Here is a 25,579-nt window from a genome sequence, read left to right on the forward strand (position 1 = left end):
AGGTATTACAGAGCTCTATGGCAGTATGGCCTGTATCTGGTACCCCAGGACACCCCGCTATATACCCCCACAGACGTGCGCTTGTGCATGTCACACAAGACGACACGGATACCGATTCTGACACTACAGATGGTGATGGGGATGTGTTGCGGGGGTCCGCATCTCTTGCAAGGGGGGTGCAATTGTTGATAGATGCTATCAGGGATGTGTTAAATGTTAATGATACCACACCTGAGCAGGTTGAGGAGGCTTTTTTCACTGAAAATAAGAAAGCCTCGCTAACCTTCCCTGCGTCAAAAGAGCTGAATGCTATATTTGAAAAAGCATGGGTAAACCCTGAAAAGAAGTTTCAGATCCCTAAGAGGATTCTAGTGGCTTTTCCTTTCCCTGAGGAGGATAGGAAAAGGTGGGAAAACCCACCGATTGTTGACGCATCTGTGTCCAGACTCTCAAAAAAGGTGGTTTTACCTGTACCGCGATCTACTGCCTAAAAGGAGCCGGCAGATAGGAAAATTGATAACACACTTAAATCAATGTACACTGCTTCGGGGGCCATATTACGTCCCACTATTGCTAGTGCATGGATTGCAAAGGCAATTGTGAAGTGGTCGGCTACCTTAATTGAGGATTTGGATACAATGGATAGAGATGACGTTGCATTGTATTTACGCAACATTCATGATTCTGCAGGTTTTATGGTAGAATCCATGAAAGACCTGGGTTCCATGGCTGCGGGAATTTCTTCCATGTCTGTTTCAGCTCGTCGGAGACTGTGGCTCCGCCAGTGGTCGGCCGACGCGGAATCCAGAAGAAGTGTGGAGTCCCTACCCTATACAAGTCAGGCTGTCTTTGGGGAAGCTCTAGATGCATGGATAACCCATCGCTAAAGCGGGTAAGTCTCCGTTTCTTCCCTCAGCAGCACCTGCTCCGAAGAAATCCTCATCAGCTGCGCAGCAGTCCTTTCGGTCTAACAAGCTTAGAAAGGCCAGATCATACAATACTTTCTTTAGGGGAGGTATGGTTAAGTCCAAGAAACCCTGCCGTTGCAGGTTCCCAGGAACAAAAGCCTGCTTCAGGTACCCCAAAGTCTTCCGCATGACGGTGGATGGCACGGCCCGGGAGGTGGAGCCAGTGGGAGCGAGACTCAGACAGTTCTGTCATGTCTGGGTATCGTCCGGCCTGGATCCCTGGGTAGTAGATATTGTGTCTCGGATAAAGGATGGAATTACAAAGTCTCCCTCTTCATCGTTTTTTCAAGTCGGTCTTACCAACTCTGTTGAAGGACAGCACAGTGCTTCAAGACGCTGTCCAAAAGCTGGTGGAGGCACAGGTCATTGTGCCGATACCACCTCACATGCTGACAAGGGGTTACTATTCGAACCTTTTCGTGGTACAGAAACCGGATAGTTCGGTCAGGCCCATTCTGAACCTAAAATCATTGAACCCCTTTCTAAAGGAGTTCAAGTTCAAGATGGAGTCTCTCAGGGTGGTGATATCAGGTCTGGAAGAGGGAGAATTCCTGGTATCACTGGATATCAAGGATGTGTACCTTCACATTCTGATTTGGCTGCCGCATCAGGCTTATCTCCGCTTCGCATTGCTGGACTGTCATTTTCAGTTCCAGGCCCTGCCATTCAGCCTCTCCACAGCACCAAGGGTGTTTACCAAGGTGATGGCGGAAATGATGATGCTACTCCTCAAACATGGTGTGAACATCATTCCTTATCTGGACAATCTCTTGATAAAGGCATCGTCCAAGGAGAAGCTGCTGCAGTCCATTGTTCTCACAACGCGACTGCTCCAGAGTCACGGGTGGATTCTGAATTTTCCAAATTCACATTTGGAACCAACCCAGATATTGTCATTTCCGGGAATGATCCTGGATACGGAAGTGCAGCGGGTGTTTCTTCCGCGGGACAAGGCGTTGGTGATCCAATCCATGGTCCGGGATGTCTTGAAGGCACCCCGGGTGTCGGTTCATCAATGCATTCGCCTATTGGGAAAGATGGTGGCCTCCTACGAGGCTCTCCAGTACGGGAGGTTCCATGCTCTGCCCGTCCGACTGGATCTCCTGGACAACTGGTCGGAGGGCAAGGATTTCTCTCCTCTGGTGGCTCCAATTGCCTCACCTCCTAGAAGGCCGCAGGTTCGGGATTCAGGACTGGGTCCTGCTAACAATGGATGCGAGCCTCCGGGGCTGGGGAGCAGTCACTCAAGGAGTAACCTTCCAAGGACGGTGGTCAAGCCTGGAAGCCGGCCTGCCCACCAACATCCTGGAACTAAGAGCCGTCTACAACGGTCTTCTTCAGGCGGCCCCTCTTCTTAGAAATCGGGCCATCCAAGTGCAGTCGGACAACGTAACAACAGTGGCTTACATAAACTGACAGGGCGGAACAAAGAGCAGAGCGGCAATGTCAGAGGTGACAAGAATACTTCTCTGGACAGAAAAACACGCATTAGCGCTGTCCGCCATCTTCATTCCGGGAGTAGACAACTGGGAAGCAGACTTCCTCAGCAGACACGATCTTCATCCAGGAGAGTGGGGACTCCATCCGGAGGTTTTCAAGGAAATAACAGATCTTTGGTGATTGCCCCAAATAGACATGATGGCCTCTCGTCTCAACAAGAAGCTTCGGCGTTATTGTTCCAGGTCAAGGGACCCACAGGCAGTGACAGTGGACGCCCTGGTGTCTCCATGGGTGTTCCAGTCAGTGTACGTGTTTCCACCACTCCCACTCATCCCAAGAATCCTAAAGCTCATAAGGAGAACAAGAGTTCAAGCGATCCTCATTGCCCCAGATTGGCCAAGAAGGCCTTGGTACGCAGACCTTCTGAATCTACTGCAAGAAGAGCCAAGGCCTCTTCCTCTTCAGGAGGACCTGCTGCAGCAGCGGCCGTTCTCCTATCAAGACTTACCGCGGCTACGTTTGACGGCATGGAAGTTGAGCGCCTGATTCTTGCTCTGAAAGGTATTCTGAAGAAAGTAATTCCTACCCTCATATAGGCTAGGAAAGGGGTAACGTCTAAACATTACCATTGTACTTGGAAGAAATATGTTTCTTGGTGTGAGTCCCAAGAAGTTTCCTGCGGTGGAATTTCAACTGGGACGTTTCCTCCTCTTCCTGCAGGCAGGAGTGGATATGGGTCGGAGGTTGCGATCTGTGAAGGTCCAGATTTCAGCCCTATCCATTTTCTTTCAGAAACAATTGGCTGCCCTTCCTGAGGTTCAGACCTTTTTGAAGGGAGTTCTGCATATCCATCCTCCCTTTGTACCGCCTACGGCGCCATGGGACCTTAACGTGGTGTTGCAGTTCCTCCAGTCGGATTGGTTTGAGCCTCTACAGGAGGTGGAGCTCAAATTTCTTACATGGAAGGTGGTCACTTTGTTGGCCTTAGCTTCTGCTAGACGTGTCACCGAGCTGGGGGCTTTATCCTGTAAAAGCCCTTACTTGATCTTCCACGAAGTTAGAGCTGAGCTCCGGACTCGTGCAGTTTCTTCCAAAAGGTTGTGTCGGCATTTCATATCAACCAACCTATTGTGGTGCCAGTGGCTACTGACTCCTCAATTACTTCAAAGTCCTTGGATGTCGTGAGGGCTCTGAAGATATATGTGAAGAGAACTTCTCGTCACAGGAAGTCGCACTCTCTGTTTGTCCTATATGATCCCAAGAAAATTGGGTGTCCTGCTTCTAAGACTATTTCTCGCTGGATTAGGTTCACTATCCAGCACGCTTATTCTACGGCAGAACTGCCGTGTCCAAAATCTGTTAAGGCCAACTCTACTCGTAAGGTAGGGTCTTCCTGGGCGGCTGCCCAGGGTGTCTCAGCAGTGCAACTTTGCCGAGCTGAAACTTGGTCTGGGTCGAACACGTTTGCAAAGTTTTACAAGTTCGATACTTTGGCCTCTGATGATCTGAAGTTCAGTCAATCAGTTCTGCAGGAGCCTCCGCGCTCTCCCTCCCGTTCTGGGAGCTTTGGTACATCCCCATGGTACTAATGTGGACCCCAGCATCCTCTAGGACGTAAGAGAAAATAGGATTTTGGTACCTACCGGTAAATCCTGTTCTCGTAGTCCGTAGAGAATGTTGGGCGCCCGCCCAGCGCTTCGTTTTCCTGCAATTGTTGTTTGGTTCAGTTCAACTTCGTTTTACTTGAGTACTGCATTGTTACTTGGTAAGTAATGTTTCAGCTGTTGCTGAGTTGTTCAAGCTAGTTGTCTTGACGTGCCTTGTGTTAAGTCCTTCTCTCGAAGTATGTCGTCTCCTCGAGCACAGTTTCTAGACTGAGTCTAATAGGAGGGGCATAGAGGGAGGAGCCAGCCCACACTCTCAAACTCTTAAAGTGCCAATGGCTCCTGGTGGACCCGTCTATACCCCATGGTACTAATGTGGACCCCAGCATCCTCTACGGACTACGAGAAAAGGATTTACCGGTAGGTACCAAAATCCTATTTTCTCCTCCTCCATGTCAACCAACTGTGAGTATTAGCTGTAGTTAGGCAATGGTGGGTATCCCAAGGGATGAGAGTTTTGCCACTTGGGTACTTTTGAAAGCCGTGGGATTGTCCTAAAGTATACAACCTCTTTAAAAGTTTTAAGCACCACATTGTGTTGAATAACCCTTGAGTCTGTTTTGTGTGTATTTTCTTTATGGTTAACAACTACTTACTGTCTATTCATGTCTAATTTTCTCAATTTCACCCCAGGTTAGTGTATATCTCCAGAACTGGTCTCATGTTCTTAGCTATGTCAGTAAAGCAGAGTCAACTCCAGAGATTGCAGAGGTGAGCTCCTTTATACACGTACATACATTGGTCATCCTTTAATGGGATAATCTTATCCAATTTGAATTGATGCGTTCCATCCTTTACTTGAGTGAGAACATGGACAAGAAGGAGGGGGGGGGGTCTGATTGGGCAATACATCAGCTGTAAATTACTGGAAGGTCCAAAAGAGACTAAAATCATCTTGTGTCGGCTTCTACTGCTCTTGACAGACTGATATTGCCACTACAGCAGTTATATAGAAGCATTCAGGATTTTTTGAGGCCCAGTGTCCACCTTATTAATATGGTCTTGCACTACTTTTGAAAGTGTTTCTAATGTAATAAATACAATTTATTAGTTCTCCAGAAACTACCTAATTGCATGATTAATGCCTCTTTTTCCTTTAGCACAATGTGTTATGTGTAACATCTAGGAGATAGTGCACTGTGGAAAATAATACAATCCTGTTCCTCTCCCTACTTTATCCCCCGTACCGCCACTTTTTTAATGTTGGTGCACTGGACCATTTGCCTATTTTAAATTCTCTCTTGGTAGCGTAAAATAAATATAATGACGAAGCAGACTCTGCCACTGCCTCTAAATTTTTGCTCACCACCTCGACTTCGATCCTGGCTTCTGGGTGAGGAGGGACTCGCCAAAACTGCACACCCCTACTGCGTTATCACCCGCATCCGCAGTCACCGTAGAAATAAGTGCACTGAATGATCAGTGCTCTCCCTGGTAGAGTTGGAGTGGTGTTTTTCCAACAGTAGAATGCCAACATAGTGTTTTCCACTTCGGGATCCAGCTTCCTGTTCTAGAACCTGCATCCATAAGGGCCCCTCATCGAAGAGATGACATTGGCCCTCATTCTGAGTTGTTTGCTCGCTAGCTACTTTTTGCAGCTGTGCAAACTCATAGTCGCCGCCCACGGGGGAGTGTATTTTCGCTTTGGAAGAGTGCGAACGCCTGTGCAGCCAAGCGGGTACAAACACATTTTGTGCAGAACAAGACCAGCCCTGTAGTTACTTATTCTGTGCAATGTTTGCTGCAACGAAGGTCCTGGAATTGACGTCGGATACCCGCCCTGCAAACACCTGGACACACCTGTGTTTTTCCAAACACTCCCAGGAAACGGTCAGTTGACAGCCATAAACGCCCTTGTCCTGGTAATCTCTTTGCATTTGGCTGTGGGAATGGAATCGTCGCTAGAAGCAGTGCAAAACAACAATGCTCTTTGTACCCGTATGCCGCGCGTGTGCATTGCGGCTCACACGCATGCGTAGTTTTGCAGTTCTTTTAAATGATCGCTACGCAGCGAACAACGGCAGCTAGCGATCAACTCGGAATGAGGGCCATTGTCCTCTGAAGAGCCTATTTTCCTCATTCTAGATTATCTGGCTACAGTCCTTTTCCGGTGCTTTTTTTCCCAATTCGCTGCCTTCTAATATGGACACATAACACATGGTCCGTGTCCCTCTACAGCTCCAGAGCCATCTATCAGTTGCCACTAATATTCTATGCAGGATAGTTTTAAACCGTTGTAATCTCGGAAAGAATAATTGTAGCAAAACTAAGAGAGTTGTTTTCAGAATAGTACGGGTAAATCATTACCTGATGTTTTAAAGCAGCACCACCGCCTAGTGAAGCTGTCAGAACACCTGAGGATTATCGGTGCAGCTATTTTACTCAGGGCTTTTTAGTTCATTTTATGCCCATTATTGATGTGCGTAGTAGGGAAGATAGAGTGGAAGGACCCGTGAAAGTAGCCATTTACAATTAGGAAAAGCTTCTGTAGTAGAACATCTAATTTAGGTAAAATAGGCTTTATGTGGCAATTGCTAGTCCTTGTTAGAACATTTCTCATTTTGGGCTCATGTGTTTATTTTGTTTTTACAGCAACGAGGGGAGAGAGACAGCCAGACTCAGTCTGTACTGACTAAACTGAAGTGTGCTGCAGGTTAGTATTTCCAGTACTCCGTCCGATACCTAGTCTGCCACAATATGAGTGATTTTGTTGCCTGATTACGTTATTATTCAAAACCGAAACTCACTGTCCATAACATTGGGCAGTTGTAATCTGAAGCAGTGCTGTGGAGTCGTAGTCTGTACATATGTAACTCCAGCTTCAAAATTAAAACACACACACAAACCGTTTTTTTTCCTTTTCTTTTTTGTTTAAACCAGGTTGCTATTTCAATTACAGTTTCAGTGGAATTTTTTTTAACCTTATTAGAAACCTTGATCAACCATGTTTTAATGCTTTGTAACATTAATAGTGTTAATAGGCTTTGATTTATTTTGTATCTTTCAATAAAACCATTTTTTTTTACAGCTTATTATTCCTATTACATAGAAATACACGTAAATAAACTAAACATATTAATACATACAAAGTACACTCAGAGATAGATGAAATTGAAAATATGAACAAGTTAATGTTAAACATTAGTCCTACTTATTATTATAATAAAAAAAGATCTGAATAGTACAGATGAAACTCAGAAAATTACAAAAATCTGGCAAAAGTTATTTTATTTCAGTAATTCAACTTAAAAAGTGAAAGTAATGTATTCTATAGACTCATTACAGTGAGATATTTCAAGCCTTTATTTGTTATTTTGATTGTGGCTTACAGCTTAAGAAAACCCCAAATAAAAATCTCAGAAAATTAGAATATTACATAAAATCAATAATAAAGGATTTTAAATACAGAAATGTCGGCCCGCTGAAAAGTATAATCATGCGTATGTACTGAGTACTTGGTTTGGCTCCCTTTTACATGAATGATAGAATCCGTGCCATGCCGCATTGAGGCAATCAGCCTGTGGCACTGCTGAGGTGTTATGGAAGACCAGGATGCTTCAATAGTGGCCTTCAGCTCTTCTGCATTGTTCCGTCTCATGTCTCTCATGTTTTAGGATGCAATAGAGAAATGGAAGCTAGTATCTGATTGGTTGCTATGAGCAACACCACTGCTTTTCATTTTTAGAAGCCTTAGTAAATGTACCCATTAGATGTGTTTATTTTTTTACCAACTTAATTGTTTCCTATTCATATTGAATGTCTGTTATTTTTTTTGTATTACAGTGAGTGTTTTTCTTCAGTTTGACACTGTATCTTGTAGGTTACATTTGTGTACATCCATATCCCTTCCTATTATCACTGTTTTCTGTTTGCTGAGGCATGTAGTCTTGCATTCTCTACAGTTGTGATAATTTGAGATGGTGCAGTTGCTATCTGTATGCACAGCCAACCAGTGTTCGCACTTACAGACTATAGCGTGTCTTTCATGTGAGAATTCACAGCAGGGACAACCAAAAGACCAGCTCGCACAAGATGTGCTCTGGACAATCAGCAGTGATGTATTGTGCTGTCACTCAGTAGAGGAGGAGGAGTCAATTGAGAGTTTACCTCCCTCAAAACTGATAGTATAGTGGACAAAGGTACAGTAAATGGTGCTGCAGTTCCAGCACAGCCTGCTTGATTGTGAATACATTTGCTGCTTTTTACTTAGCTCAACATATAGTTCAGATGAAGGGAGAAACAGATTGTTATAACAGGAGAGGCAGGATAAGACAGGTTGTTGGCAGTAATTTACAGCTGATGCACAGGAGAGTGAGAGACATGGATGGAGGATCCTTCTTGGTCTTAAAGAGAGTTGATCTGAGATATACCTGCTCTTCCTCTATGTCAGTGATGGGGTCACATTGACCCTTAGATACAGGCCTTTTTCTGTCAAAGTTAATGTTTTGTGCCACTGCATTATTTATAGTCAGTGGACTATATAACTACCATAGAGACAGATTCCTCCGTTGCCAGCCACACATCTCACCTTTAGCCCCAGCAAGTGGTGCACTGTAAATAAATTCAGATTCTCTTATACAGTATTCTGTGCACCAGACGCAGCCACGGTGCCTGCACAGTGTCTCCTCCCTCTGACTCAAAACATCAGCAGCAAGCTGACAACAGGCTATTAACATCTCAGACGCCTGTGGTCCAGACCTAGCTGCTTGTTTGTTCCCAGCTATGATGCATTTGATATGAGGTCTACTGCCAACAGCAGTGGTCATATTTAATTTTGTGCATGATGATGGTACAATTCCATTACCAAAATAAGAATTAGGTACATATATAATCAATAAATGCAAATAATGTTCTTGTTTATGTACTTGCAGATATAGACCTTTCTTTGCATGTAGGATAAAGTTAAATGTGGAATAAAAAATAATAATAATAATAATAATAGGGATGCAGTAACTTCAAGTGCTTATGGGAAGTTGAGGTTTAAATGCATATGAAATGCGTGTGGGAGATTTGGCTCTATTCAATTAGTGCAGCTACCCTGCGTGGTAAGCCCCAGACGGTGCAATTTAACGCGGATTTTCCTTGCAGCCTCTGGAGCTGCGAGGAAAAATCAGTGTATATACACTCTGGGGCTTACCATTCGGGGTTACCTATAGATTCCAGGTGCACACTAGCCGTGAGTTTACAGTGTTGGGAAATTGCTTAATAATTGAATAACTTAGAGCGATAAACCCAGAGCATTAGCCAGATGTTAAACTTGCGGCTATTTGAATATGTCCATTAAAAGCCATGTGGAGAGCATACTTCCCAACATGTGAAGGATGGAAGCCAGGACCCTTGGCAGCACAGCCACTCACGTCCGAAAAAGGGGCATGATCTCGTGAATGGGGGCGTGGCCTATGAATGGTGAATGTGGCATCACATCTCTTCCCCCGTTTTTGTCATTTTGGATTCTTGCCCAGCGCTGCCCCTGGCCCACTTTGCTGCACTTTTTGGATGCATGCGCACAGCATCTATTCAGAGATCACCTACTGCTTTGCAGAGAAAGAGCAGCAGTGATTAAAGGCTCCCCCCCAACCTCCCCTCCCGCCCATGAGCCAGCGGGACAGAGTCCAAATAGCGGGACTGTCCTGCTGAGATAGGGACAGTTGGGAGGTATGGGAGAGGGGCATGTGCGGATCCCTGATGACATATATATGATTTACAGATTTAATTGCCATAAATTATGATTGAAGTAGGCCAAGCATTTTTGAACTGATATGTGCCTAGGACCCACATACTTTTCATTGTGGTGCGATTACTGCCAACTAACATTTAAAAAAAGTTTATACAGTAATAGATTCAGGCTGCTTACAGAACTGCATACATCTTGCACAGAAAGGTCTGATTGTATCTGAGCATGGTGCTTGAATTATAAAAAAAAAAGGAAAATCGAAGATCCATATTGCCTATTTATTATATTGTCAATACCCAATACATTGACAGTAAATATGCCGATGGCATTATACCAACACAATTGTAATGTTTCTTACAGTATTTCAACCATGTTAGCAATATAGCATTAACCATCATCATAAATCATAGGGCTGGATTCAAATCTTCCATCCCCCCTCCCACCCCCTATCACGCCCGCCGGCAGTATTCTAATGTTACTGGCGACGGGCGCGACAACTCAATTTCAGCTCGCTACCTCCGGAGGTAGCGAGCTGAAATGCGTGTAAAAAGACCCGTTTGGGTACCCAAATGGGTCTTTTAACGATCGCGCGCATTACTTTAGTCGGGTTTAGGCGCCGGACGCGCCTATACCAGACTGGAATGAGCGCAATAACGGGGCACATTTGAATTTCGCCCTTCTATCTCCCGTCACTTTAGATGGGGGGTAGAGGGTGCGATATCATTTGAACCCGGCCCATAATGTTTACAATTTTACTTCCAGCACAATTAAAATGCTTTAAGCAACGTTACAATCGTGTTGGTATTATGCTGTCGACATACTGAATTCGACTGAAGGTATGTATCTCATTATCTTTATACATCTCTTCCATTCACACTTATCCAACCTCTGAGCTAACTGAGCTTCATTGCTCTGCTATGTGATTGTATGATAGTCCAAATGACAGGCAAGTATATTCGCAGCCTTCCATGAAAAAGGAAGAACCCATATTTTTCTCTGAAATAAACGTAAACTAACAATGATGGATGTCAAGTATTTGACATCCATCGTTGTTTATTCCATATTTAATAGAAATCGGACTTTGCGCTTGATTTTTAAGATGATGGAACCTTATTCTAATTTGTTGTTGCACAACCGTTGGAGACCATAACTGCAATCAAGCATTTTGTGTAGTTCATGCGTTTTCTGTACCTGTCAATAGGTACTTTGGCCCACTCTTCCTAAACAATCTGCTATAGCTGTCTCAGGTTTGTTGGGTGCCTTCTCCATATTGCATGTTTTAGCATTTTCCATAGCTGTTTGACAGGAAAGTGTTTTGATTTATTATTCTGTTGGAGGATTCATGACCTGCAGCAGAGCTTTCTGACACTGGGCAGTATGTTTTGCTCCAGAATGGCTGTATTGTCTTAAGATTTCATTGTGCCTTGCACAGATTCAAGACACCCCATGGCAGACACAGCCCCAAAACATAACAGCCTCCTCCATGTTTCAGAGTAGGTTTGTAGTGGTTGTTTTTTTTTTTTTAAAGATTTATTTTATTTTTCTCCGGTAGGGTCCACAGGTTATCCACAGGATAACAATGGGATATGATGAAGCGACAGCGGAATTGCACCAATCGGTCAAAGCTTTCCGGCCTCCCAGCATGCAACGGGCCCGTCCATATATCCCCGCCTCCTTTCTCAGGCAAATCAGTTTTTTGTTTGGTGCGGCAGGAGCCGGACCATGGTCAGAGGGCTGCTGGTTTTTAGCAGCCCTAAGCTTTCTTATTTTATTTTTAGCGTCTTACTATTTTTCTTGAGTGATCTTTCTAAACAGCGTCTTATACGTACCTTAGAAAGAGTCGCTCCAACAACTCTCCGCCGGGTCGCGACAACGCTTACCCACGAGTACAGTGCTGGTTTGGCGGGTGTCTGTGTCGGATATACTAGCAGGTCCAGCAGACGTTACCAGGCTGTGGCCGGAGCATGGGGAGAAGGTAAGGCATCGGTTCCGCTTAGTAAGGGAATACGGACACAGCCGCATTGTTTTGGGAGGAGACCACCAAACAGTCGCTGACGCAGCTGCCACCACGGGTGCACCAGCGCTAGGCTTTAGGGATCAGAGGCTCCAGGAATAGTATGAGGCCGCGATCCCTGGGGTTGATGTCAGCAGTGGGAAGTCAGACGCTCTCCTGGTCGCCCCTCCCCCGGTTCATGACCAATTTCCTCCGAGTCTCCCGCCATGAACTGTTTCCAGCTTCCTTCTCAGACGCTGTACACGAAGGGGATCCAGTCGCAGCATAGGCGGCTGTGTGACTGGTGCATCACTGTTCACTGAGCATCTGTGTTCACTATAGGTTCATGGAGCGGCAGTGTACACTAGTAGCGTCTGGATCCACTCAGCGTTCGCTAACGTATTGATCAGTCCTGGAAGCGAGGTGAGTCTTCCTGTATCCCACTCTACCGAGTACGGGTAATACAGCACTAAGTCTCTATCGACTCTTTTGCGTATGAATAGTTAGATAAGTGCCTATTGCATATGAGTCTGTATACATTTACTGTTTCTTTCACAATTGCGTCTGAATACGTTAAGTATGTAGGAGCTATTTATCACTCTCCAAGGCTTGATAAATGGGGGCCAAGGTTCTCCTACATACTTTAAAATGTAGTTGTAGTTGATGATCTGCTCATATTGCTTATTATACTAATGTGTAACATGTGACTGACTGCTAGTGTGATTGCTGACTTTACTATATTTCTGTTAGTTTGTTTATTCCGATCCTCAATGCTGGTGCATGGGTAGGGTCAGATTGTATGTCACTTTAAGAAGTTTAAAGCGATTACAGTCACTAATTGTGTAGTACACTGTGGAAGTGTTGATTATTTATTATGTCTAAGAGTGGCAAAGGTGAGGAAGGTACACTCACAGCAACAGCAACAATCATATCATGTTTGTGTTGCAAAGCTGTGTTATCCTCTGGATCTTTTTCAGGATGGTTTGTGTGCAAATTGTTTTAGCTTCCACCATGGGTTAATGAAAAATACAAGGCAGATTCAGGTGCAGATGGATCCACCTTGGGCTATGTTTGCACAGACTTTATCCAGTATAGCTGTACGGATAATTCCTCCAACTCCTGTACCAGGGATAGGTTACACTATTAACCCTTACATGCAGTTCCCCACCTATGGTGTATCACTTCCAGCAGTCTCTCAAAAGAAACAAGATGATAAGACGGTGGTAAGTAAATCTTCACCCTCACAGGCTACACATGATTCAAATGAGGATTCATTAGAAGATGAAAGCTCAATAAATTCTACTTCGGCATACGAAGAGGAGGAGGAAGGTCTCAGCTAACTGGATATAGCTGAGTTAATTAAAGCAATGAAAGCCATTTTATCCTTAGAGGATTCAGCAGAGCCTGTGTTAAATACCAAGGCACCTGTGTTTAAACGTCCCAAAATAGTTAAGACTGAATTTCCAGGGTCAGATCAGCTGACGGAAATTATGGAAGAGGTTTGGGCTACGCCCAATAAGAAGTTTAGAATTCCTAAGAAATGGAATTCCAATTATCCTCTTCCAGCTGGGGATTGTTTAAAAAGGAAGGTGGCTCCTAAAGTAGATACGCATGTAATTCGATTAGTGCGAAAATCTACATTACCTTTGCCTTCAACATCATTAAATGATGTCACGGATAGGAGTGTGGATGGTTTTCTAAAAAACATTTTTTCCCTGTCTGGGGCAGTCATAAGGCCAGCCATGGCTTCAGGTTGGATGGCAAAGGCAGTGGCTGCCTAGGCTTGATGCATTGGAGGGGGATTTTTCAATAGCTTCTAGAGAGCAAAAATCCCATATAGCTCATATAAAACAGGCTGCAATGTTCTTAGAAGAAGCAGCATTGGATATGGGTACTGTTGCCTCCAGGGCATCAGCTTCAACAATAGCTGCTCGCAGAGCAGTTTGGCTACGTACGTGGAAAGCTGATTCAGAATCTAAGAAGGTTTTGGAATCTTTGCCCTTTTCTGGAGATATTCTTTTTGGTAAAGAGTTGACAGATATTCTGGAGTCATAAGCAGACTCCAAGAAGGTCAAGTTTCCTTCCACATACAATTTCAAACCTAAAGTTCCGGCTTTTCGGCCCTTTCAGTCTCAAGGAAAAGCTAAAGGAAAAAGTGATGGCAAGCAGCCCCAATGCAACAAGTCTGGTAAGACTAAAAAGCATTGGGCTACCAGAGGACCGGTTGGGAAAACAGATAAGACGTCAGCCTGATGGTGGGGTACCGACTTCTTCAGTTTGCACAGATCTGGCAGCAGTCTATAACAGATGCCTGGGTGCAGGAAGTGGTATCTCTAGGTTATGCTTTTGCCTTCAAGAAGCACCCTCTTTGAAAGTTTTTTTTGAACCAGCCCGTCTCGGGTAGAGACGGCCAGGGCTTTGTTAGAGGCAGTTCAGAAATTGCTTCACTCAGGAGTAGTCATTCCAGTTCCTCCTGCACAATGAGGACAGGGTTTTTTTCCAACCTGTTTTTAGTTCAGAAGCCGGATGGGTCATTTCGGTCCATTCTCAATCTCAAAGTACTGAACAAATACATTTGGGTACCTTGGTTTCACATGGAGACATTGCGTTTCATCATTATGGCCATGGAGCCAGGGGATTATATGGTATCCCTGGATATACAGGATGCTTACCTACATGTTCCTATAGCACTGTCCCATCAGTTCGCTATCCTCCAACAGCATTTTCAGTTCCAGGCCCTACCTTTTGGGTTAGCCACAGCTCCCAGAGTATTTACCAAGATTATGGTGGTAATGGCAGCTCATCTCCGCCAGCAGGGGATAAGAATATTTCCATACCTCGATGATCTTTTAATTCTGACACGGACGCAGGAATTGCTCTTATGTCATCTGCAACAGACAATAACGTGTCTGCAGAACCACGGATGGCTCATAAATTGGGCAAAATCATCTCTGGTTCCATCACAACGGATGACTCACTTGGGGGCTGTACTGGATTCAGGTCTTCAGAGAGTTTGTTTAACTCTGAACAAGATATCAAAGGTCCAGTCAAGGATTCAGGACTTGTTACACAGCCAAAATTTATCCATTCATGCAGCAATGCACGTGATGGGTTTGATGTGTCAACATTCGACATGGTGGAGTATGCACAATTCCACTCAAGGCCTCTGCAGCATCTGATTCTTGCCAAATGGAATGGGGGTTGCATCAAATGATAAAAACACAGACTATGGTTCTTACGATAGAAGTAAGAAGGTAATTAACCTGGTGGCTACAGACATCCCATCTGGACAAGGGGGGAGACCCTTTTGGATATCAGATTAGGAAATTCTGACGACAGACGCCAGTCTCCAGGGCTGGGGAGCTGACACTGGAAGGTTGTGTTTTCAGGGGCAATGGACCAAGGAAGAAAGTTGCCTGCCAATAAATATATTGGAACTTTGGTCCTTTGCCTGATTCAGGCAAAGGACATTGTTTAGGTAAACCAGTCCAGATCCGCTCGGACTATGCAACGGCAGTAGCGTACCTCAACCATCAGGGAGGAACTCGCAGCCGAAAAGCGACGAAGGAGGTAAGTCATATACTAAAGTGGGCAGAACTTCATCATCCAGCCTTGTCCGTAGTGTTCATTCCGGGAGTCCTAAACTGGGAAGCGGACTTCCTCAGTCGACACGCCATTCAGGAAAGCGAATGGGCTCTACACCCGGAGGTCTTCTAGACTCTAGTAGACAAGTGGGGGTTGCCAGAGATAGATCTCATGGCGTCCTGGCTGAACAACAATGTGCCCACATACGGGTCAAGAACAAAGGATCCCAGAGTGATCTTTGTGGATGCCCTGTCAGTGAGATGGGATTTTCATCTGGCTTATGTGTTTCCTCCAATCACCCTATTACCCAGGGTGGTGAGAAAGATAAAGCAAGGAAAAGGTGCCGTGATACTAATAGCTCCGGCTTGGCCCAGAAGACATTGGTACACAGATCTGCAGAGGATGTCGATGGATGTTCCACTTCTGCTTCCTCAACGTCCAGATCTACTGATGCAGGGTCTTTGGTATCACAGATATCTGGATCTGGTCTTTGACGGCATGGCTCTTGAAACCTCTTTCCTGAAGTCAAGAGGATTCTCACAACAGGTAATTCAAACTATGCTCAGAGCAAGGAAACCTTCCTCAGCTCGCATTTATCACTGAATATGGCAAACCTATATTCATTGGTGCAGTGAATGGAAAATAGACCCTATGTCCTTCAGAGTTTACAGGGTCTTAGCATTCCTTCAGGCAGGAATGGATAAAGGTTTGAAGGTGGCTTCCTTGAGAGTGCTAGTGTCGGCATTGACTGTATGGTTCCAAAAGAAAATTGCCAATTTACAGGATGTGCGTACTTTATTTCCAGGGAATGCTGCGCATTCCACCGCCTTTTGTTCCTACTACAGTGCCTTGGGACTTAAGTCTAGTCCTGAAAGCCCTTCAAGTTGCTCCGTTTGAACCACTTAATAAAGTGGATCTTAAATGGTTGACAGCTAAAGTTCTCTTTCTACTGGCTACGGCATCAGCTAGAAGAGTTTCAGATTTAGGGGCATTATCATGTCATTCCCCATTTCTGATTTTTTTATCCAGATAAAGCAGTTCTCAGAACTAGATCTGGGTATCTTCCGAAGGTGGTGTCTAAATTCCACCTTAATGAAGAAATTGTAGTCCCGGCTTTCCAGGTACCGGGCCTTTCTGCGGGAGATGCATCGCTGGGCGTGGTCCGTGCATTAAGGATCTACTTGGATCGTACCAGTGCCATCAGAAAGACAGATTCTCTCTTCATTCTCTACGGATTTTACAAGAGAGGATGGCTTGCTGATAAGCAGACACTGGCAAGATGGCTTTGGATGACGATTTCAGAAGCATATTCTCAGGCTGATCTCCCTATTGCGGCTAATGTCTCTGCTCACTCTACTCGTAAGGTAGGTCCATCATGGGTAGCACAACGTGGTGCTTCAGCAGAACAGATATGTAAGGCAGCCACATGGTCTTCCATTAACACATTCATTAGACATTATGCCTTGGATATCTTTGCCTCTCATGATGCTGAAGTCGAGCGAAGGATTCTCCTGTCCAATCAGGAGTGTCCCCACCACTAAATTGCTTTGGGAAATCCCATTGTTATCCTGTGGATAACCTGTGGACCCTGCCAGAGAAATATACGTTATGGTAAGAACTTACTGTTGATAACAGTATTTCTCCTAAGTCCACAGGATCCACAGGGATCCCACCCTGACGCACCTGATTTGAGGATCCTTTTACTCACTAACCTCTTCCTTCTTGTACGGAAGGGTGTGCATGTGTGTTCTTATCGCCTGATTAGGGCTATCTATGATGCTCCTGCCTTGAGCTTTGGAATACAACTGATTTGCCTGAGCAAGGAGGCGGGGATATATGGACGGACCCGTTGCATGCTGGGAGGCATGAAAAGCTTTGACCGATTGGTGCCTATCCGCTGTCGCTTCATCATATCCCATTGTTATCCTGTGGATTTAGGAGAAATACCGTTATCAACGGTAAGTTCTTACCATAACGTATATTTTTACCTCTGTGAACATATAGCATGATGTGAGTTTCCAAAAAGCTCCAGGTTTGACTCATCTGTCCAAGAGACATTCTCCCAGAAGCATTTTGGCTTGTCACTATACATTTTGGCAAATTATAGTCTGGCTTTTTTATGTTGTATATTTAAAAGTGGATTTCTCCTGCGTTTGCTTCCATGGAGCCCACTGCCAGATGGTGCGTTCAGACATTGACATCTTGACCTTGAAGTTCAACTTGTATCTCTTTAGAAGTTTTCCTTTGCTCGTTTTCTACCATTCTCACTATCCTTCTGTTTAATCTGGGGTTGATTTTCCTCTTGTGGCCGCGTCCAGGGAGGTTGGCTATAGTCCCAAGGGCATTAAACTTATTACTATTTTCAGCTGTAGTCACAGGAACATCAAGTTACTTGGAGATGGTCTTATAGCATATACCTTTTAATATGCTTGCCTATGATTTTCTTTTTGATCTCCGACAACTCTCTTCCTTTGCTTTCTCTGGTTCATGTTAAGTGTGGTGTACACAATGATGCCAAACTGCAGAGTGACTACTGTTCCCTATTTAAAGAGTCTGATTGACATATTAGAACAGGGATAGCCGGATTTTAGGGACCAACTTTTTGGTCACATCAGAGATATGTCGCGTCAATGGGCCTGATTCAGACATAGATGCTATGTAAATTTTTGCACAGTTGAGCTTTATTTTGCTACTGCACATGCTGGAAACTTACTGTGCATGCATAAACTTAACTGTATTATGTTGGTTGCAGTTGCGTATGGGATCACTGGCATTAGAGATGGGAACTACTTACCATGGGTTGTACTTTTAGGAGAGTGTAGGACAATTCTTTTTATTTTAGTAAAGCTACTGCACAGAATGGAGGAATCTGTGCAGCGGTGAGAATGGACACAAGTTACTTTCAGTCTTATATCATACTCCGATTATACATCAGAATGTTCTAACTCACTGTGAATGCATTGTTCACTACCTGATCTATTAAGATTGATAATTGTCAGTATGGGCACAGCTGCATGCACACTTTAACCTAATTCTCTCATTTGAATTATCTCCGTTGGATCACATGTCGTATGAGGAAATATGAGGTGTACTTTATATACAGAAAAATTTATAAAATCAGAGCAAACTTACCTGGCATATGATCATAATCATTTTTCTGTTTTTAGTTTCTGTTTTTAGTTTAGTTTTACTTTATTATGTGGCATAGTAAAGGCATGCAGGTATATATGAGAGAGAGAATATGAAAGTAAGTGGAGTATCAAAGGTGACAACTATAACCACACAATAAAATAAAATATCTAACAGTGTGAATTATACAACCCATGTGATCCTTTGTCCCTGTAGTTGAGACAATTTTTTTCTCACAATTGGCAGAAAATCCAACGAACCATGTAACAAAAGAGGAAAAAAAGAACAATAATGTGTAGTATTGTCTAAATGAAAAGTTTCATAATAAAGTATCCATGTGTTCGGAAAAAGAAAGGTGATTCTGTATTGCTTACTTTCATATTCATCCTAATCTTTGTATCTGATTGGGCAGATACTTGGTGGTTAGGATTGGGCTGACTCCTAGGGTGCGCCCAGGTTCATTCTCTTCTATATATTCTATATATGAGAGAGTAGCTTTTACTGTAATCACTTTTCAGGAGAAATGTAGCATTTGTTTCAGTGAGCTGTGAGGGTAACAACAAACTTGTCTATTTCTGCATATTTTACTTTCAGATGTGTGGTAATTGTCAAATTGTAAATGGACAATTGTTTACAATTTGGAGCAGGAAAAGAAAAACAATACAAAATGATTATGCACACCTTTAAGGTGGTAGAATTGAATAGAAAGTCTTACATCGATATATAAAAATCCGTCATCCGTCCAATCCATCATCCGTTTCTGAATTCTAACATTGTTGACCCAAAGGAGGCAAATGCTGGACCCCTGTGTAACAGCTGCTAATTTATCCCTAAAGTGTTACTGTAGGTAGCGATTGGGGTGATGGAGTGTTGTGTCCTTCCTGGCACCATGCATAGCAAACAGATTTAATTCCCTGGATCATTTACCCCAGTATAGATGTCTAATAATTATAGATGGAGGTACCATATATTGTATGAATGTCAACCAAGTGGTTTCCTTCCAGCTGCAGGCACGTGTTATCATTGCACACTTCTGCATAAGGGACGTTCTGTAGGTAAATCATTATAGGAACTTTAGTTATATCTATACATTGTTATTAAGTGCCTTTTTAGAAATGTACAGCTGCGATATATAATTTGTATTGTGGTTACAGGTTTGGCAGAGCTGGCTGCTCGGAAATACAAACAGGCAGCAAAATGCTTCTTACTGGCCTCATTTGACCATTGTGATTTTCCTGAGGTGAGCCTGCAGCTCCACACTCTGTCACTTCCCAGTCTCTTTCCCTTATGTCCCCTTCTTCCCATTGTGTTCATTTGTCTTTCTCTCCACAGCTGCTTTCCTCAAGTAATGTTGCTGTGTATGGGGGACTTTGTGCGCTGGCCACGTTTGATCGCCAGGAGCTTCAGCGAAATGTCATCTCCAGCAGGTACTGGTCTTGTATGATGTCACAGCAGCATGGGGGGTTGCTTAAGCCCTTTATTTGGCTTCAAAACATTTTATGTTTTATCTCCTTCAGTTCATTCAAGTTATTTCTGGAGCTGGAGCCTCAAGTCCGTGACATAATCTTCAAATTCTATGAGTCTAAATATGCTTCATGTCTAAAGATGCTGGATGAAATTAAGGTGATTGTGCATGTATCTCTGCCATAACAGGACAGACTTGTCTAGGGGCGTATGGCCTGCACAGAGTAATTACGCTCTGTAGTACACACTCTGCATCAGGCCGCTCTAGCTTCTCAGCGTATTGAGTAACACTCAGTGCAACTCCTACCCCGTTCAAGGTTACTTTCTCTTCCCATACACATTTCCATGCTTTCTGTAGTTTTACATAGGTGTGCTTTATCTCCCTATAGGATAATCTTCTTCTGGATATGTATCTTGCTCCTCACGTCCGGACACTTTACACTCAGATCCGGAACCGTGCTCTTATACAGGTATGTAGGTTTGCAATGTCCTTTTACCAGTTGATTACTGTTTATTATGCTGGGTTTCCTGCTGTGGATTATGTTACTGCTGCTGCCTGCTGTGTCTGCTCCTCATGTCTTGTTTCCTTCTGCCCCCCTCCCACCACTATTACTTTTTTCTCTTACTGCCTTGCTCTTTCTTTGTCCGACCTTTGTCTGTAATGTTAGTTCTGTGCTCCTCTATGTAATGCATATGTCCTGTGCATTCTGTGAATGGTAATCTAAGGCAGTATAAAACAACTTTAAGCTATTATACTTCAATATAAAATGGACACTGGATAGTTTTGTGTGTTCTGCTTTATCAGATATGAGTACTCTGTAAGCAAAGCTTTGTTTCCACACACAAAGCCTGGCTCTGCTTTTACACAGCTTCCTGCGGCTGCCCTTCCTTATAAAATATTCCCTCTTTATTTTCATTTTGGGAGCTACAGCGCCATTGTCTGCAGATTTGGAAAGATTGCAAATTCCCCGTTGTTTGCAACTATTTATAGTAACAAGGCGAAACAAGTTAGAAGTACATGAGAACAAGCCAGTGCATACGTACAACAATAACTGCAGATGCCTGCTTACACACAAGTGACCAAGGTGACTCCTGGATGACTGGAGCATGCCTCACTCTATGTACTGCACAGTCGGTGACTTCTCTGGGGAATCGTTGGATTTGGTTCCCGGCAGTTACTATCACAGGCATAGTATAACAAAATACTGTGCTGTTCCTGTCACCAGAGCCACACTTTATTCTTGTGTGCAGTATGTTAGTCAGTTTGGCTGTATGGGGTCAATCCACTAAGGTGCGAGTTGGGTTCTGCAAGCCTTTCTCACTGCGAACTTACACTGCTAATTACATTTGCAATCCATTTCCAAACTTGCATTCATTTTCTAGATGAAACCTGCTTTTTGTTGTAATTGAAAAGGTAGGTTAAGTCTTTATTATAAGGTAAAAATGTTGGGACACAATGCAGAACCTCTGGTACACCCCTCCTAATGAATAGTCATGCACTTGGAAGTGTTCAGATAGCATAATTTGGCCATTAGGTAGGTGGAGGTGTTGTATTGATGGGAGAGGATTTTTGAACTGGCAGATGAGAGGTAAAAGTTTATTCCAGTTTTTTACAAACTTATATAAAAACACTGAAAAATTATAAAAAAAAATTATGTACTTTAAAATGCTGGAAAGACTTTTATTTGGTGAAAAACACTATATTTTATTCAGAATTAGTGCAAAAATCAGCCATTTTAAACCTTTTAAAAACCTCCAGTGCTTTATTTATGGCCACTAACAGATCTACATGGTCCTGCTATCTCTTACCCCTTTTACACCGCCAGCATATAACACGAGTTATTGCACACGAACGCGCATAACCCGTGTTGCTGGTTGGTGTAAAAAGCCCGAATTGGAATAATCCAGGTCCAGTGACCTGGTATTCCAACTCTGCTAGCTTGCGGGGTTCAACACGGATTCAACACGGCAAGCTGTGCTGTGCAAACAGAAGCTTCAGTGTATGGAAGGGCGGCGCTGGGAGATCATGTGACCCCCCCCAGCGCCGTGTCACCGGCAACGTCACCAACTCTGCAATATGCTGGGGTTGGTGACTGCAGAAGGAAACGGGGCTGACACGTGTTACAGTCGGATAGCACCCGTGTCAGGCTCTCGGCTGCGACCCGTGTTTTAGGGGTAAAAGGGGTATCAGTTGTTATTTTTTGGGGGTCAAGGACAGTTTCCCCACCTTTAACTGCATTTCTCTGACGTCCTAGTGGATGCTGGGAACTCCGTAAGGACCATGGGGATTAGCGGCTCCGCAGGAGACTGGGCACAAAAGTAAAGCTTTAGGACTACCTGGTGTGCACTGGCTCCTCCCCCTATGACCCTCCTCCAAGCCTCAGTTAGATTTTTGTGCCCGGCCGAGAAGGGTGCACACTAGGGGCTCTCCTGTGCTTCTTAGTGAAAGTTTAGTTTTAGGTTTTTTATTTTCAGTGAGACCTGCTGGCAACAGGCTCACTGCATCGAGGGACTAAGGGGAGAAGAAGCGAACTCACCTGCGTGCAGAGTGGATTGGGCTTCTTAGGCTACTGGACACCATTAGCTCCAGAGGGACCGAACACAGGCCCAGCCTCGGAGCTCGGTCCCAGAGCCGCGCCGCCGGCCCCCTTACAGAGCCAGAAGCAAGAAGAGGTCCGGAAAAATCGGCGGCAGAAGACATCCTGTCTTCACCAAGGTAGCGCACAGCACTGCAGCTGTGCGCCATTGCTCCTCAGCACACTTCACACTTCGGTCACTGAGGGTGCAGGGCGCTAGGGGGGGCGCCCTGAGCAGCAATAAAAACACCTTGCCTGGCGAAAATACATCACATATAGCCCCCAGGGCTATATGGATGAATTTTAACCCCTGCCAGATTCCACAGAAAAACGGGAGAAAGGCCGCCGAGAAGGGGGCGGAGCCTATCTCCTCAGCACACTGGCGCCATTTTCTCTCACAGCTCCGTTAGAGGGAAGCTCCCTGGCTCTCCCCTGCAGTTACTACACTACAGAAAGGGGTTAAAAAAGAGAGGGGGGCACTAATTAGGCGCAGTATAACAATACAGCAGCTATAAGGGGAAAAACACTTATATAAGGTTATCCCTGTATATATATATATATATATATATATATATATATATATATATATATAGATAGCGCTCTGGTGTGTGCTGGCATACTCTCCCTCTGTCTCCCCAAAGGGCTAGTGGGGTCCTGTCCTCTATCAGAGCATTCCCTGTGTGTGTGCTGTGTGTCGGTACGTTGTGTCGACATGTATGAGGAGGAAAATGAGGTGGAGGCGGAGCAATTGCCTGTAACAGAGATGTCACCCCCTAGGGAGTCGACACCTGAGTGGATGAGCTTATGGAAGGAATTATGTGACAGTGTCAGCTCTTTACAAAAGATTGATGACATGAGACAGCCGGCGACTCAGCCTGTGCCTGTCCAGGTGTCTCAAAAGCCATCTGGGGCTCTAAAACGCCCGTTACCGCAGATGGCAGATACAGACGCCGACACGGATACTGACTCCAGTGTCGACGATTAAGAGACGAATGTGACTTCCAGTAGGGCCACACGTTACATGATTGAGGCTATGGAAAATGTTTTTACACATTTCTGATAATACCAGTACCACTAAAAAGGGTATTAGGTTGGGTGAGAAAAAACTGCCTGTAGTTTTTCCTGCATCTGAGGAATTAAATGAAGTGTGTGATGATGCGTGGGTTTCCCCCGATAAAAACTGTTAATTCCTAAAAAGTTATTAGCATCATACCCCTTCCCGCCAGAGGATAGGGCACGTTGGGAAACACCCCTTAGGGTGAATAAAGCGCTCACACGCTTGTCTAAACAGGTGGCACTACCGTCCCCGGATACGGCCGCCCTTAAGGAACCTGCTGACAGAAAGCAGTAAAATATCCTAAAATGTATATACACTCACACGGGTGTGATACTGCGACCAGCAATCGCCTCAGCCTGGATGTGCAGTGCTGGGGTGGCTTGGTCGGATTCCCTGACTGACAATATTGATACCCTAGATAGGGACAGTATATTACTAACTATAGAGCATTTAAAAGATGCATTTCTATATATGCGTGATGCACAGAGGGATATTTGCCGACTGGCATCAAGAGTAAGTGCGCTGTCCATTTCTGCCAGAAGAGGGTTATGGACAAGACAGTGGTCAGGTGATGATGATTCCAAAAGGCATATGGAAGTATCGCCTTATAAAAGGGAGGAGTTATTTGGGGTAGGTCTAACAGACCTGGTGGCCACTGAAAACAGCCAATTCCCAGGAACAAAAGCCCTCTCCCGCCTCCGCAAAGTCCTCAGCATGACGCTGGGGCTTTACAAGCGGTCTCAGGCACGGTGGGGGCCCGTCTCAAGAAATTCGAGACGTCTCCCCCTGGCCGTTTCATAAAGTCTGCTTTACCGACGTCTCCCTCAGACAGGGAGACAGTATTGCAAGCCATTCACAGGCTGTATTCCCAGCAGGTGATAATCAAGATACCCCTCCTGCAACAGGAAAAGGGGTACTATTCCACACTATTTGTGGTACCGAAGCCGGACGGCTCGGTGAGACCATTTTTTTATTTAAAATCCTTGAACACTTACATACAAAGGTTCAAATTCAAGATGGAGTCACTCAGAGCAGTGATTGCAAACCTGGAAGAAGGGGACTATATGGTCTCTCTGGACATCAAAGATGCTTACCTACATGTCCCAATTTACCCTTCTCAACAAGGGTACCTCAGGTTTGTGGTACAGAACTGTCACTATCAGTTTCAGACGCTGCCGTTTGGATTGTCCACGGCACCCAGGGTCTTTACCAAGGTAATGGCCGAAATGATGATACTCCTTCGAAGGAAGGGAGTTTTAGTTATCCCTTACTTGGACGATCTCCTGATAAGGGCAAGATCCAGGGAACAGTTGGAAGTCGGGGTAGCACTATCTCAGATAGTGTTGCGCCAGCACGGTTGGATTCTCAATTTTCCAAAAATCACAGCTGATCACGACGACACGACTTCTATTCCTAGGGATGATCCTGGACACAGTCCAGAAAAAGGTGTTTCTCCCGGAGGAGAAAGCCAGGGAGTTATCCGAACTAGTCAGAAACCTCCTAAAACCAGGCCAGGTGTCAGTGCATCAGTGCACAAGGGTCCTGGGAAAAATGGTGGCTTCCTACGAAGCAATTCCATTCGGCAGATTCCACGCGAGAACTTTCCAGTGGGACCTGCTGGACAAATGGTCCGGATCGCATCTTCCGATGCATCAGCGGATAACCCTGTCACCAAAGACAAGGGTGTCTCTCCTGTGGTGGTTGCAGAGGGCTCATCTTCTAGAGGGCCGCAGATTCGGTATTCAGGACTGGGTCCTGGTGACCACGGATGCCAGCCTGAGAGGCTGGGGAGCAGTCACACAGGGAAAAAATTTCCAGGGCTTGTGGTTAAGCCTGGAGACATCACTTCACATAAATATTTTGGAGCTAAGGGCCATTTACAATGCCCTAAGCCAAGCAAGGCCTCTACTTCAAGGTCAGCCGGTGCTGATCCAGTCGGACAATATCACGGCAGTCGCCCACGTAAACAGACAGGGCGGCACAAGAAGCAGGAGGGCAATGGCAGAAGCTGCAAGGATTTTTCGCTGGG

The 25,579-nt window shown here is 44.7% G+C and overlaps 1 protein-coding gene across 3 annotated transcripts in view; it reads left to right on the top strand.

Moving 5' to 3' along the window:
• Positions 1 to 25,579, top strand: part of GPS1 (G protein pathway suppressor 1) — a 90,778-nt gene that overhangs the window by 43,700 nt on the left and 21,499 nt on the right. For all 3 annotated transcript variants that reach the window (XM_063961236.1, XM_063961235.1, XM_063961234.1), the window contains 6 exons: positions 4,706 to 4,783; positions 6,665 to 6,725; positions 19,608 to 19,693; positions 19,786 to 19,880; positions 19,971 to 20,076; positions 20,307 to 20,387. In XM_063961236.1, the coding sequence (XP_063817306.1) occupies positions 4,706 to 4,783; positions 6,665 to 6,725; positions 19,608 to 19,693; positions 19,786 to 19,880; positions 19,971 to 20,076; positions 20,307 to 20,387 (507 nt within the window). The remainder of the gene's footprint in view (positions 1 to 4,705; positions 4,784 to 6,664; positions 6,726 to 19,607; positions 19,694 to 19,785; positions 19,881 to 19,970; positions 20,077 to 20,306; positions 20,388 to 25,579) is intronic.

This window comes from Pseudophryne corroboree, chromosome 3, assembly GCF_028390025.1.
Source record: "Pseudophryne corroboree isolate aPseCor3 chromosome 3, aPseCor3.hap2, whole genome shotgun sequence".
Taxonomy (NCBI): Eukaryota; Metazoa; Chordata; class Amphibia; order Anura; family Myobatrachidae; genus Pseudophryne; species Pseudophryne corroboree.